A 16,151-nucleotide genomic window follows, 5' to 3' on the forward strand; every position below is an offset into this window, starting at 1 on the left:
ACCTTATTAGAGCCTCGTTAATTTGGGGAGAAATCTATCACGAATTTGAATTTGAATTGGTACAAAGAACAACAATATCAACATAATTTACCACATCGGATCTCTTAGTCAAAGAAGCTTCTCATATTCGGCGACGAAGCCAAACAAAATCCATAAAATTTTCACCTCGCGCTCAGCCGCGCAACAATCGCAATCATGTCTCTCACAAACTGCCGTTTCTACGAAGAAAAGTACCCCGAGATCGATAGCTTCGTCATGGTGAATGTCAAGCAGGTATGGAATCAGAGGCGCACTCGTAGGCATAGGGGAAATGCTAATCTCCAGCTTCGCAGATCGCAGAGATGGGTGCCTATGTTAAGCTCCTCGAATACGACAACATCGATGGCATGATTCTCCTCTCCGAATTATCTAGACGTCGTATTAGAAGTATTCAAAAACTTATTCGTGTTGGACGTAATGAGGTTGTCGTTGTTCTCAGAGTCGATAAGGAGAAGGGTATGCTCAAAATTGTTGAATGTTATATGATGGCGGAAGGCTGATCTGGTCAATTGCAGGTTATATTGATCTTTCCAAACGAAGAGTGTCACCTGAAGATATTGTCAGATGCGAGGAACGATACAACAAGGGTAAAATGGTTCATTCGATTATGCGCCACGTTGCGGAAAAGACAAAGCATCCTATCGAAGAGTTGTACGAGAAAATTGTTTGGCCATTGAACAAGAAATACGGACATGCTGTTGATGCTTTCAAGCTTTCGATAACGTATGGATATTCTGAACCACCTGACTTTTATATGTACTGACACCGTAATAGAAACGCCGAGACTTGGAATGATGTCGAATTCCCTAACGATGTTGTCGCCGAGGAATTAAAATTATATATTGGAAAACGTCTTACACCACAACCAACAAAAGTCCGTGCCGATGTCGAAGTTACCTGCTTTGGATATGAGGGAATTGATGCTGTTAAGACCGCTCTAAGAACTGCTGAAGCCAGAAACACCGCTGATAACCAAGTTAAAGTCAAGCTCGTATCCCCACCACTCTACGTTCTTACCAGTACATGTCTGGAAAAATCTGTCGGTATCTCGACTTTGGAAGCCGCAATCGTGGATATCAGAAAGAACATTGAAGCTGCAGGAGGTGGATTGATCGTCAAGATGGAACCTAAGGCAGTCACCGAGAACGATGATGCTGAATTGCAAGCACTCATGGAGAAGAGGGAACGTGAAAATGCCGAAGTTAGTGGAGATGAGAGTATGAGTGAGAGTGACGAAAACCAGGTTGAGGTTATGTAAAAAGTTTTCATATCAAAGGGGATATTAAAAGCATTCAAAGGTATTCTAATTAAGCCAAAATACTAGGTATTGGTTTATAGATTTGTTTGCATTGTAGGCGCATAATAGAGCAGTAATAGGTTCTAATATGCAAATAACGAACGATCAATCAAAAAGAAGTTTTCACGATTCCATTCTCATGTGATGAAAGCAGTGTATGAAGTTGTTAGGAGACGCGGAGAGGGTAAAGAAGTTGCAGAGCATGTTATGGAAGTCTCCAGATTAGGCACTCGAGCACTTTTGACTTGGTCCGCTTAGATGCGTAGGTTCAGTGTATTGCTCGGTTTTCTCATTAGACTCGTCCATATATTCATTTTTGATGGTCATCGCTACGGCTAGCTGTTAGAGATTATCGTATACGCCCTTATTTGCAGTACGTGGTGGGCTTCGAGATGGAGTGGATTTCCGTGGTTGTATCAGGAGAGTTTTCTCTTCCGGGCCAAAAAAGGATAGGAGAGGGAAGAGCTCCAGAAAGGTATCGGGAAAGTCATGATTGTGTTTTTGTTTGAGATGTGATGTAGTCCTTGGAATTGAATGCGAAAGTCATTTCTTACGCGCAAATAGTGTTTTGGATAATTGTTACTTGAACTTCCTATTCGTAACAGTAGATAATACTCTTTCTTTTCACATAGTCATTCATGTTCATTCCGGCATGTAAATGATACTTTGAATAGAAATCTAAGGTTGGAAGTAATAGTCATTTCATACCCGTTTTTATACTTGAGTGACTGGAGATAGACTTCATATCAGTGGAATCTCATTTCGTACCTATTTTGACGTACCAAGAAGACTTTGAGTGGTAGCATTATTCAGAAAGTTCCTGTCGATGACTTGAGATGTCGGTGGGAGTGTCATTTCGTATTACTTTTGATACATAAATCATGTCCATAAATTCCTGCTCAGTGACTGGAATCGTTGTTTCATGCCCAGTTTGACACATCAATATCACTTCATATCATAATCTCACTCATAAATTCACTCTCAATGACTGACTACAGCATTTATACCCACGACAGTGTTCTCTCATACCCATTTTGACACATAAATCATATCCCAAGTGTGTATATCACTTACAATACCGTCTCTATGACTGAAAATGTTACATTCAGTCATACATCCTGCTCTTCCCAAGCGCACAAAAGGCTCCAGACTCCCTTATTCTCAGAACCTTTCTTCTTCACACAGTGCTTCTTCTCAATAGAACCGGAAATTCCTCGAACAACAAGAAATACAGCCGTCGCCAAAACTCAAGGACTCTGGTCTACTTTTCTGCCTTGATAAAGAAAACCGGACACAATATTTATTTCAACAGCCAAATTATTCCAAGAACTCATCATACTCGGTTCTCTATCTTGTTTCGATACCCCTTCCAATAAATTCCTACGTCGAGTCCACCTTCTGCTCTATTCCAGCACTTTACATCAAGCGAGCACTTTGATCTTTTTTGACCATCAACCTTTTGTACGTATTAAGTAGCGATTGGAATACCACTAGATCTAGCACAAAGGCTAGAATTGCCGCTACAAGGTGTACTTGTCGAACATCAAGTGATATATCCTCCATCGTACGTGGCTCTCTTGCATACAGATAGTCAATAACGAAGAGCAACTAACATCAGCGAATTTAGGTGTGTCATTATAAATATGTAGTATATAGTTGCATCGACAAGCATCGATCGAATGGGCATGATGGTGCATTCAGACACGACAACCCCAATAGATGTACTGAAGCATTCAGAAACTACAGAGATGGCTATTGTTGGCCTATAAGAGAAGCAACACCTGAAGAGAAAGCTGATACACTCGAGGTTAGACCTTGTAGATGTTCAGAGTGTGAAGAGGAATACCAGGCACATTTGGAAATGGGCTTAATCGTGTTCCAGATTATATCAGATGTAGCCAAGGAGAATATCGAAGGATTGACGGAATAGATAGTGAGTTCGGACTGAGAGCGGATTTGAGAATATGTATGCGCATAGGATAGTAGGATTTCACGGTTGGGAATAGTGGCGTTTGACGCATGAAAATAATAAATAGCCCGATTTTTTAAAAAATATGACTTTATCTTAACACATTTTTATGCTTCACGAATGATTCTTCAGATATTCATGTCAAAAGTCCGTCTGTTAGGCTCAAAGTGACTGTTTTTGCTACTTGAGGTGTCATAGCATATTAATTTCCACGTATGAATCACCTCAAATGGTAAAATTACCCAGAAGCTCTCTTTCAATGACTTGAAATAGGATCACCAGTGAGTGCATGGATTGACGGGAAACTTCCCAACTGTTGAAATTTTTTATAAAGTCATTCTTTGATCGTTTGATATGAAAACTTACACTTTCATCGTTTCATATCTAATGAATGATTGTAAGAATTTTCGAGATATGTAATTGAATGTATCAAGAGATATTCACAAGTACATTTTCGTAGTATTCCGCCAGTCTTTACACCCACTGGTGGATTCATGCAATGGAAATGCAAATTCATACCTTTTTGGCATATGCATAATACCTTAATTGATATTTCCAGTCAGAGAACTCATTGATAATTACAAAGTTTGGCGCAGAATCTACCTCTCCAATGTGCTCTTAAGGCTCGAGGTTCCTCTAGTTGGGAAACTTTTTTCCTCTGATACGCACAACAGCATCTCTCTATACAACAGAACGAATTCTAGACAGCAAGAAAAGTATTTGCTGGCGAAGTTAAACCTCAAGATATTCGACCTAGCTCTGTCTCGATTCGATAACTTAATACCATTTTACATCGATACTCTTTCCCGCTCTGGCACTTTGTCCTACTCCACTACTCCAACAATCTACCATAGACTAAAACCTCGATCCAAATTCACATCAACGATCTATCCTATTCGAGCCCTTTACTCTACGTCAGCACTCTCAACTTCCGAAACACTCTGATTCTCCAGTCCGCAACTTTAGACCGGTCTTGACGTTGCACAAACACCTTCGACACTACCCCGTCACCCCACATCACGCGAACACTCTGTTTGACTTAATCCAACATACTTATATATATTAAGCTCTAATACGAGTATACCACAAGCTAATATATACTTTGATAAGTGTTCGATCTACGATCTCGAATTCTATTACTTTGTCTACTATCAAAATATACATCGTATGTGGATTTCTCCCTTATGGATAACAAATAGTGACCGATGATAACTGACTAAACTTCACGCCAGATGTGTAATTGGATTTATACAGTTATGGCCTGTAGTCGGAGACACCACGCTAACGAACAGCCGGCCATTTTCCCAACCTGGCGCAAGAAGCAATGCAATACCGCTGAGATGTTTGGCGAAGGTTATGAGTGTGATGACGCCTCAACAACCAACGACTTACCAACAGATGTTCGTGAAATCGAGAAGACCGATCATATCTGTGGGGGTTGTTACGATGCTCTGAAGAGGGCTCTGGAAGATCTTAAGGCAGTTGTTGCTGATGCGCAGCAGAATTGCGATGATGGTAGATGAGAATAGAAGAGGGATTTAAAATAGTTGTGCGTGTAAGATAGTAGTATTTCACATATCAAAATTCAAGCATTTGCTACTTGAAAATATTAGATAGCTTGACTTTGGAAAATATGACATATTCATAATAACTTGCTCTTTTTTAAACCTATGTGATATCACTGTTGAACTAAAAAAACATGCAAGCAAACAAGTGTGAAGCTCTAGCTTACACCCCTGGGCTCGTCAAACTCCCAAGCGAAAGGGCATATAACAGTCAGATATGTTGAATCATAAGAAACGAGGTGACGGTATATCAGAAATGTGAAATGTGAAATGATGATGAGTAGATTAGTTCTTCCGCAAATCAGTCAGTCGTGTATGAATAATGAACAAACTCGATTTGTTGAGTAATACTATGACCCAAGTACTGAATCATCGCTACTTGACAATACAGCTCATATACCTCGCCTTATTCTCTCTCTATCCCTTCCAGCTCTTCAACCTTTTCGATAATTCCAATACCTTAAGTATTCAAACATACAATTCTCAAACGACACATTCTATTCAGAACACTTGAGGTACGTACTGGGAGTCTGGATTTTGGAGTTCACACAATAAGCTTATACTGCATAGCTATCCAAAAATCACACTTTCGATTCTCTAAACCAAACTTCGTCCCTTGGTGTACTTCTCATCAAGTATTTGATCCTGAGCGAGTACTCTTCAGGTATGTACTGAGTTGTGAGCTTTTGTAAATAGAGTGAGCTGACAGTCGTTGCCCATAGAACTCCCAGCAGTTATCGAATCGATCTACTCATTTAGTATCAAGCGAGACAAATCCTATTGTAAGCAACTCAGTCCCTTACATCCACACAAGTTACTAACCAACCCAGATGTTTCACAAAGTAACTTCGTTCTTTCAGTGCAGCAAGTGGCACGCCTGTGTTGATGATGGAAATCTACTCAGACTGATGTACATTGATCCATGCACCGGGGCAAGGGCTCGAGGCGGGGAACTTTGTCCGGAGGAGACATGGGGCGATAGAGCAATAGTAGAAAATACTCCTGAAGATACGCTAATCTTTAGCGAAAACATGATGAATCTATGCCCAGTGTGCGTTAGAAAGGCAGAGGAGACTATGCCAGGAGCCGGTATGATAGAGAGGCTTAGGAATGCAAGAACCAGAAAGGGGAATGAAATTAGAGAAGCCTTTGCAAATTGGCCAGCCACGAATGCCAGATTGCTTGCTGAGGAGAGAAGTCAAGGAGAATTTCAAAGATAAACTCGAAATCGAAGAATCTGAGCTCTGCATCATCATTCAATTTACGATGCTAGGAGTTTCAAGAAAGTAAAACGTACATAGCCTGACTTTTAGAAAAACGTACCCTTTCATAACCATGCATCTGTGTCTTAATATGAAATCGACATATCAAAGTGAATGAGTGAACAAGCATGACTCACTGGATAATATTACCCCTGAATCATTATGCTCATGATACATATGATACATATGCTAAGCGAGCATAAAGACGAGGTGACTGGACAAGAAAGATGTGAAATTTTGATGAGTAGAGTGATGATTTAGTCAGGCAGATACTTGACCAGTCATTGAGAAGTCTTTGATTCTCGAGCAGTTGAATAATTCTACTGAACAGTCAATTGATTTTGACGTATAAATAATGTTACATGGTTAAACGTAACTCATACACCCTTCCCTCCCTATCTCTTCAGCATTCTATGCGTTCCAACACTTCAACCTGCTCGACCATTTAATCTCATTCAACACTTCATACTACCAAAGATTTATCCACCTAAAATCATATTTCACTTATCAATATCCAGGTATGTACTACATCCCGTCCTCGCACCAGTAAAAACCTCGTCATTGATCGATATCAAACTATTGATATTCTCTCACTATTCTCTCACTATCCGCAACCGCCAATTCTCCTCTTGGTCAACCCCCGAAATACACATCGCATTCCAACTCGAAACCCACATCTACCTACCATCCAACATCACTTCATCACATCGTAAGCAACCCCTTTCAGTCCCTTCCACATAATGCACTAATACTGTCCACTCCAAAGATGTGTCTCGACATCCTCTCAGTATTCTCCTACACATCCTATCACGACTCCCTCACGAGGCCCCTATACCCCGGTTACACAATCTGGGGCACCCAAGAGTGTCCAGATATGCAAAAATTATCCAATACTAGATCCGTGCGTGCAGAGTTCCCCTGTCCAAATAGTCCCAATCGACACTGTGTCAATGAGCGCATGGATAATAGTCGAAATTTGTATCCAATGTGTACCAAACATTCAAGAGGCAGGATGACTGAACAGGAGCTCGAGCGTAGAAGACAGGTGGTTCTGAGAGAGAAGCTGATTGCTGAACTGGGTTTGGAGAATAGAAGGCTGGATTTGATTGCATGGGAAAAGGGACTTGAACAGGAAAAGGAGAATAGAAGGCAGGCGGAACGCACAAGACAAGAAAGGGCCTTCGAAAACTGGGCACTCGAAAGACAAGAAGAAGTCGGCAAACAAAATGTACCTGCAAGGAGACAGCCCAGCGCACCTAAAGAATCCGCGAGCCAGGATGTAGCTAGAAGATATGTACGTCGCCAACCTGATTTGTGGGAGAGAGGAGAAAGAAGAGAAGAGGGCTATAGAAGTCAGATCGGATATTCAAGCCAGGTGGGACATTCAAGACACCCGGAACATGCAAGACAAATAGAACATGCAAAGGAAGGCGAACCCAAAAGACTGAAACAAGATACAAAACAGAGAGTACTCATGAGCGAGAGAGAATTTCAGGACGAGAATAAGAATAAGAATGAAAATGAAAATGAAAATGAAAATGAAAGTGACAGAATCCAGAAGCAGCTCGAACAAGAATACATCGCAGAGGAAGAACATCGAAGAACTAGACATGAAAGGGAAAGACAGAGGTACAGATAACTGAATACTCTCGACTTATTCTTATTGCTGAAGCTCGGGGATTGGAAGAAAGACAAGAAATAGTTGTAAAATAGCCTTAGAGAAGCCTGATTTTTAGAAACTGATACATGATTATATTATATCGAGATATTTTCTGAAGAGAGATTCGTTATAATAATCGTCAACGAAGTAAATGCCAAACAAAACCATTACATAACAACACGTCGGCCCGTGATGTTGCCGACACTAAACGCACACCTACAAGCGACCCACAACATGTATAGAAATGAAACACCAGCATAAATTCCATCGCTACCATATCATATCATTCAATTTCAAATCTCACCTCGCTTCGCAACCCCCTCATTTATTATAAAACTCCTCACTCTGCGCTCCCGTCTCCTGACCAATCCTCTGATTATTATGCGTATTATCTCTCAAATTTCCACTCGTACCTCCCACAGCCGCACCACCTGTGCCAGCTTTCAGAACACCTTTCTTCCCATTTTCCACAAGGGTTCCTTCACTATCCCTCTTATTTCTGTGTACTGCTCCCTCCCCACCATGAACACCACCACTATTCTCATTCGAAAACTCATCCGCATGCACGCCCCCTTCACTCAACCCCGTAAACTGATCATTCGGGTTAGGTGGGGCGGGACTATCGCTGAACGGTCTCCTCTTCGTCCCATATTCTTTTGGCGCCTTAAAATAATTCCCGTTTCCATGAACCTGAGATGCACCACTTTCATCGAGTTCCCTACCCACCATTCCCTCACTCGCGAAACTGACTCGATTCTTAATAGCTTGAGCTTCTGGATCAAACACTTCGCCAACGCGTCCTGCGTCTTGACCTGGATTTGCAGTCTCGTATTCGAGCATCTTGATGAATTTGTAGAAGCCAGATGCGAGGATAGCGCCGAGAATAGGTCCAATCCAGTAGATCCAGTGGTAACCGACGAATTGACCGCTGACAACTGAAGGGCCGAAGGAACGGGCTGGATTGACGGAGCCGCCAGTAAAGTAGACGCCTAGTGTATGGTTAATTTAATTATGAAGATGAAGGATGCGTGTCAGAATTCTTGAATTGAATCAAAGTACATACCGGTAAGTTCAGCAATGAATAGAGAAAGACCTATGCCAATCGGTGCAATAAAGGTTCCTTTATGTTTCTCAGCTGCGAGCATAAAGATCGTAAAAACTAATTCAGCAGTGAGAAACATCTCGATAAAGAGACCTTGAACAATCGATGTGCCACCTCCTAAACTAGTTGTGGAAGTTATGGGACCAGGAAAAAGAGCAGAAACAATAGCTGCTGCTGCGATGCCGCCGATTATCTGAGCGACAATTAAAAGGAGACCTCGCAAATATGGGAGGGCTCCAACAAGACACATGCCCATTGTGACCTATATCTTATTAATGCCATTCCCGGAAGTCATTGTGAACAAAAAGGAACAGATTGAAGATTCTTACGGCAGGGTTAAAAAGACCACCGCTTATACGGAAGAAAACCCATGCATTGACTGCCAGAGAGAAACCAAAACATAAAGATATATAAAGTAGTTGAGCTGGATTGCTTGGTGTTCCGACGACGTTCGAACTGTTTGCTGGTGTTGCTAATAGAGCTACTTGAGTGCCTGAGAAAGCAAATAAGAGAAAGAGGGTAGTTCCCGCGAATTCTGCCATTGTTGCCACGAAATGATTCCGGGTCTTATTGTGTATGTGAAGCCATTTATGAGCGTTTTTGAGCGGTTTTGTTGTGTAACTGACTGTATCTGGTATCCATTTAACGAGAGGAATTCGATTTGACTTTAATGAATCTCTGCCTGCATGAGGATTTCGTGATTTTTTGCCGTCGTTGAAAAACGGTAGAACGAAACCACCGCCATCTCGAGGTTCGTTGATATTCATGATGGCTCGTTGAGTCGACGAATTGAATGATACTTGGCAATGCGACTGGGTATAGAGTGAGAATTAAAATAATAATTGAGTACTGAAGCTCATACAAGTAAACGTAATGAGCAACGAAGGAGGAATGCAATAGACAAAGAGAGCCGAGGGGTCGACTAGAGATAAAGGAAACCCCGCACCGCCGAGGGAAAGCTCCAGATCTCGAACTACAAAGCAACAGCATAACTAGCTTCAAATGGATGACTCCTCAACCCCAAGTCTCAAATTACATATACGTCAGATGTACGAAGCCGGGGACTTCATAGCATAAAAACAGTAGTTTGCAGATTTTACTTCTTTATATCGTAAGAAATCATCCGTTAAAGACGGGAAGTAGACCAAGCCACAGCCAGATATATGCACTGCGGGAAGATCATGATAAATGATGATGTTGTGGCAGACGTCGTCCTCACCCAAAGACAAGACTGGCAATTTGATACGTGAAGATGGACGTAGCTGAACGATTGCGGCTCGAAGGAAGCTAGCTTTATGTCAAGACAATTTATGGCCCAAATGATCTAGGTCATTAAATCAGGTATTGAAAGTCTGTCAGACTTCACAAACAGAACGGAACCTTACAACAAGCATGGAAAAGACACAATGGGATGTTTCGACGGCTCACGATGCGTCTAAACCTTCCATATAGGAGTTTTAGAAGCAGTGAAGGGTTGATAACCGATGGGGGCTTGATGTGGCGAAAACAACTGCTTAGAACTACTAAGTAATGAGTATCACGTCAATAAATGGTTGTGAGGGAGAAGTCAACATCAAAATTTGAACCTGTTTTTGAGGATTTAAAGTCTTGACCTTGAAGTGGTGTCAGAGCTGATCAGTTGCTGCTGCATATCAACTTGATTATCTTGATAATGTACCCCGGTTGATGAATTGATCGAATTGATATGTACCTGATAGCATGCATACCAAGGAACACGCGATTAGATTGAGTGAAACATAGAACAGTTTCCCTGATTGCAATCCGGGAAGATTGGGGAAATCCGCTGGCAGTAAATGATATATCTTATAGAATACTCCTGGTAGTCTGATTAGGGGACGATAGAGACAAATTGATAGTAGCCTTGAAAAATATGCCAAGTGCCTATCTAGAGTGCAGAGAATGTAAACGCCGAACATGGAAGGCACAATGTATCTTTCGATGAAGAGGGGTTCATTCTTTAGATCCTTTAATCTCCTTCATTCAGGAAGGAAAGATATTGATCGATTCCAACAAGGACTGACCTCCGCAAACGATGTAGAAGTATCGATTGGTAAGACCGAACTGATTGTAAATGAAAAGGAGAAAGAAGCATATGTACTTAGGTAATAACAACAACTGCGATAACCCGGACATCGTATAAAGGCATATGAACTATCTATATTCCCAGGCAATCTTCAGACTCCTTTTCTGTACTCGATAAAATTCATTCAAAGTGCCTCCAGCTGGGTGGTTCGGGTGGGTAATTATAGTGTGAACACAGCCACACGAATTTCCTCTTTAGAACAAGTTGATCAAATAACCTGGTTGTAAATCGATGACATACATGCCATTAATTTCAATGAGAGACACCCAGCTGCAGCTGTCTATGTTCATTGGTACTGGTGAGCTCATTGATGTTCATCCTCGTTGCTCGATTTCGATGTGTAACAAAGAATTCGAGTATGTATGGTGAGGTATGTATGTGCATATGCGGATTAGTTATATGAAAACGCCCAACGTTTGGCACCTCTTTTTGTTGGCATGGCTATTGCTGTGCTGGCAAGAGAGTACACATAAGTACTAGTCGCAAGTAAGAGTCGTGGAGTACGTAGGAAACGTGGGCAGAGTAGAAGTTGTCGAGTAGCAGTCGTAGAGTAGAGTAGAAGTTATCGAGTAGTAGTCGTAGAGTAGCATAGTAAGCAATAGCTGCGTGAGGGGCAGAGGGGGTAAAACATACCATATATATAATATATGCCTAAGTAAGTATATATTGATGAATGGTATATTGAACCTATAATAATAACTTGTTAGATCAAAATTGGTTGAGTTATATGATTCAATAGGGAAATAGGTAAATTAGCTCGTACCTCTAATATTCACGGTCCACCCCCTCTCTCTCTTTGTTGCCTAGTCTGTCGTACTGTATAATAAATACTCGTGGATACCTGAGCCACAGACCCCCTCCCTGTGTGAACTAAAAATGCGTGATCGTCACAAACAACTGATTCATCCCGCTCGCCTACCCTTGTGGCTCAATTCCGCTGCTCGTATCTCAACCCACGACAACTTTCACCACCTCCAACTTTGTTTTGCCCCCTTACCAGCAAGTCTTTTGTTTTGTTTGTATTTTGCCCGCAAAAGTATTTTACAAAGGTCCCTTTCGATCAAGTCGGATGCGATCAGGCTCGTCCAAGATCCAGCTGAAGAGCTGAAGGAGTTGTATGTCGGCGCTTTCGAGTTATTTAAGCTTTTGAAATTCAAAAAATAGCGATACCCATCATGCGACCTCCAAGAATCGTGATAATTGCTGCTTTTCTCCTCACTACTTTCTTTCTCACAGTTTTATCTCTGCGGTCCTCTCATTCACCGCAAAATGTATCTGCTACTACAACTACTCCAAAAACCGGAATACAATCGTTATTCTCCTTCCGAGCTCCGTTCTCGCTCTTCCCTCCCAATGCGATTATAACTCTTACGAACGATAACACAACTGCTTTCCTTGCAAGGCCTGCTGCCTTTGGACCTTTACTTCCCGACGAAGGATTAAAGGGTCAGTTATGGATAGGAAGTGGATTCGGGGACGATAGCATACGACAAGGTCCTGTTGCCTCCGGGGCTGAAGGCGAATTAGGATGTAGTGATGTGCCGGGTTGGGTTGATAATTTTGCAAAGTCTGGCGCGGCAGAAGGAGCCAAATCTGGAGACGATAAATCTGCGACGACTGCAAGTAAATCGAAAACAAACAAAAGGGCAAATGATGACGATGAAACTTTCATTGATAGCACGTCGAGCAGTTTTTCAAAAGGCAAGCATAATGTAGGAGAGCCTTCGGCTGATGATGGCACCGATGATTACCTTCACCATCCTCTTTCTAGATCCGCAGTATCAAAACTTACGGACAAACAACCTAAAGATCTCAAGGCAAATCATGCAGATATTCAATCTATACAGGAAGGTGCGGAAATAGCTGGCAAGGTTGTACTATTGAGTCGTGGAGGCTGCGGATTTCTGGAAAAAGTGAAATGGGTACAACGTAGGGGTGGAATCGCCTTGATTGTTGGTGATGACAAAAGTGGCGGTCCACTAATTCAGATGTATGCTCGAGGTGATACATCAAATGTCACCATACCAGCTATCTTTACATCGCGTACCACGGCTCATCTACTCTCTTCACTCATAGGTCCCGGCACCTTTATGGAAGATGCACTGGATGAAAGTGGCAAGGCGACATTGAAAGTCCAAAAGAATGACAAGGCAAAGAAAGCTACCAAAAAGAAGAAGACGAAGGAATCTCAGCCCACGTTTACAGCTACTACAGCGACACCAAAAGCTACGAAGGCAGGTCGAACAAATTTGAAGAAGGCGACTAAGAAGGAGTCTATAAAAGTGAAAGGCGAAACCACAACAATCGAAACGCAGGAGCCAGGATGGTTCAAATCGTTGTTCTATGGAACTGGTGGACGAAGTTCTGTCAAGAATAGTAGTCGGCCACCGAGCAGCGGTCAACTTGATTGGGTTCTTGTTGACGATTGGAAAGATGACGATAATGCTGGCACGAAGAAAATATCAACCGCCAAACTCACGGGTCAAGAAAAGGCGGATGCTGAAAAGAAATCACAGCAAACTAGCAAAGGTGGAAATAAGCCTACATCAGGTGATGATTTTGTGATTGGTGTTCAGGATTGGCGTGATCCAGATTTGGTAGGGTCATCTGATAGCAAGGATTCCGAAAAGAACTCGAAAACAGGTACCGCAAAGACAGGCGGGAAGTCTGATGCAGATAAAGCAAAGAATCAATCGCCACAGCCGACAAAGGCAGGAAAAAAGAATTCGGGTGGTGTCACACAAGAAGAGACTGAAGTGGCGCCTAAACTGCGAGGAGGAAGCATCACTCCTGGCAGTGGAGAATATGCACCTAAACTTGCGTCGGAAGTGGATAAGACCAAGGCCAAGGAGACTACTGAAAAGTCAAGCTCTTCTGGTAGCAAGACAAAGGGTATTCTGACAACTATTTTTGGTGATGATGAAGAGGACTTTGAGTTCCTCGCGTCAGGATCAAGCAGTACAGAAAGTGTTGATATTGATGATGAGAACGAATATGACGACAACGGAGAGGATGAGGAAGATGGTCTTTGGGTTACATTAACACCTACCAGTGGAGCCAGTCCATTCCTTGATACTCTGTTAGTATTAGTTGTTAGTCCACTTGTCACTTTGACTGTGGTCTACGCATTACTACTCCTAAGATCCAGAATAAGGCGACGTCGTTGGAGAGCACCGAAATCGGTTGTCGAAAGATTACCTGTCAGAACTTACCAAACCATTAATACGCCTGGTAGTCGATCTCCAACGGTGCCATCCCCAACTAGTTCATCGGCATCCACCCCACTTCTATCACATACAACACCAGGTAGACCTCGTCCGAGATCACGGACCACAACAGGGATTCCAGAGCCTGGAGATATTGCTCGAGTCAATTCAAATCCATTACAAGTACCACTACTCACAGCACCTCAGCCTAACGAGCATGAGAAGAACGTTGGGTCGCCTAGTCAATGGAAGAAATATATGGGCAAGCAAATAGAGTGTGTGGTTTGTTTAGAGGAGTACGTAGATGGTGTCAGTCAAGTCATGAGTTTACCTTGTGGCCATGAATTTCACGTGGATTGCATGTACGTGCCCTTTTGTTTATTCTCATCGTTTACACTTTATTGACAGTTTTTTTCTAGAACGCCCTGGTTAACAACTCGCCGCCGGACATGTCCTATCTGTAAAGGCGATGTTGTTCGTTCCCTCGCTCGAGGATCGCCTTCTTCCCCACGTTATGAGGCGTATCATGATGATGACAGTGATGAGGATATTCAAGCTCAAGCAGCAGAGACTGTAAATACTGCTTCCTCGTCTGCACTGCCCATTCCCCGCAACCTAGAAGATGAGATTGAAGAGGATCTAGAACGGGGAATTTCTCCTCCAACACCAACTCGCGCTGGCAGACCTAATAGACGAGGAGAAAGTTGGAGGAGTATGGTGGCTGATAGTCCTATGAATTTATTAAGCGGGAGTCTAGTGTCTCAATCGAGCAGTAGAAGTCCTAGAAGAGGGGAGGAAGACAGGAATCGGTGATCAGGTCCTGGGGGCTGAGGGGATGAATACTACAATTTAATGATGAGAGAGGTGGGGTGGGTGGGAAGTGGAACGGAGTCAAGCACAAGGAAGTAATTTATGTACTAGGTAATCCTGAACATCACCGCATCTGTTGGCTCGCTGCTGCGTTGACAGTAGGTGTAAGAGGTGTATGGATGAAGAAAGATGAACGTCTCTTTTGTATGGGTGTATAGGATTAAAGTAGGCTGAGAAGCCAAGGGACGGCAAGGAATTTATGGATGGATAGGTATTTTAAGACTTACCTACTTACTTGGGAGACTCCGGAGTGGGATGGAATAAGGATTAGGGGAAAGGCATGGATGGCGTATATCATTCGTTTACCCACTTATCTAGTTGCTTTATAAGCTATTGTTCTTTTTTTCATATTCACGGAATCATTAGATATCGCTTGTGATGCTTACACGATATAAAGTCTGAAACCTGCGAAACTTAAAAATGACTATTCGGGAGCGTATGATGGAAGGGGGGATCAAGAGACATTATCAAAGTTCCTTGTCAGATGTCAATTCAAGGAACCATGGGTTGTGAATCGGTTAATGTGGCTGGGGTTATTGATGGGTGAATGACCAAAGTATAAATAGAAAAGTGAACCAATCGGCTCACAGTCCGATCCCCATGTGGCGTTTTGCGGAGTGTAAACTGCCGAAGAAATGCAAATGAATGCTTCCAAGGTTGCCCGGGTGGTCTTGGTGTAAGATGATGTAAGAAAGCTGGGACCAATTGGGGAAGTTGATTGCATTGAAACCTTTATCAGCCACTTATCAGCCACCAGTTTTGGCAGATTCCCATCTACTGCGTGTGTCGGGTACTCCTTGCTAGTGGCCACGAACAAAACTATGGTTGTATGCTCTCTTTCTACTGTTACAGATGACTCGAATATACACGAACAGATTCCCTTGTGTATAACCCTCCTTCTGTAAGCTTTCCTACCAACAGACCGACCTTGACCGTTTTTCCGCCCTGCGGTTCGGTACTTGACTCAGTTGGAAGGTACTCTTGACGGACGCAGTGAATGCATGACTCAGTCATTGAGTAGGTAGATGATTAAACGTGCACGAGCGGGCTCTGCATGATCTCCTTCTTCACGGTACT

The 16,151-nt window shown here is 42.6% G+C and overlaps 4 protein-coding genes across 4 annotated transcripts; 3 read left to right on the forward strand and 1 right to left on the reverse strand.

Annotated features, from left to right (window-relative positions):
• Positions 1-195: 195 nt before the first annotated feature.
• EAF01_000459 (uncharacterized protein) lies at positions 196-1,297 on the forward strand (the record flags this gene model as incomplete). Its single annotated transcript, XM_038908709.1, has 4 exons — positions 196-273; positions 333-495; positions 555-762; positions 814-1,297. 4 exons carry the CDS (start codon positions 196-198, stop codon positions 1,295-1,297), a joined length of 933 nt encoding a protein of 310 aa, XP_038775615.1.
• Positions 1,298-6,898: 5,601 nt separating this feature from the next.
• EAF01_000460 (uncharacterized protein) lies at positions 6,899-7,771 on the forward strand (the record flags this gene model as incomplete). Its single annotated transcript, XM_038908710.1, has 1 exon — positions 6,899-7,771. One exon carries the CDS (start codon positions 6,899-6,901, stop codon positions 7,769-7,771), a length of 873 nt encoding a protein of 290 aa, XP_038775616.1.
• A 67-nt stretch (positions 7,772-7,838) lies between these two features.
• EAF01_000461 (uncharacterized protein) lies at positions 7,839-9,661 on the reverse strand (the record flags this gene model as incomplete). Its single annotated transcript, XM_038908711.1, has 3 exons — positions 7,839-8,781; positions 8,856-9,156; positions 9,224-9,661. The coding sequence occupies 3 exons, from the start codon at positions 9,659-9,661 to the stop codon at positions 8,114-8,116; spliced, it is 1,407 nt and encodes a 468-aa protein (XP_038775617.1). The 3' UTR covers positions 7,839-8,113.
• A 2,512-nt stretch (positions 9,662-12,173) lies between these two features.
• Positions 12,174-15,017, forward strand: EAF01_000462 (uncharacterized protein; the record flags this gene model as incomplete). The annotated part of the gene is made up of 2 exons (XM_038908712.1): positions 12,174-14,566; positions 14,624-15,017. The coding sequence occupies 2 exons, from the start codon at positions 12,174-12,176 to the stop codon at positions 15,015-15,017; spliced, it is 2,787 nt and encodes a 928-aa protein (XP_038775618.1).
• Between the last annotated feature and the right edge of the window lie 1,134 nt (positions 15,018-16,151).

This window comes from Botrytis porri (genome assembly GCF_014898465.1).
Source record: "Botrytis porri strain MUCL 3234 chromosome Unknown BPOR_001, whole genome shotgun sequence".
NCBI lineage: Eukaryota > Fungi > Ascomycota > Leotiomycetes > Helotiales > Sclerotiniaceae > Botrytis > Botrytis porri.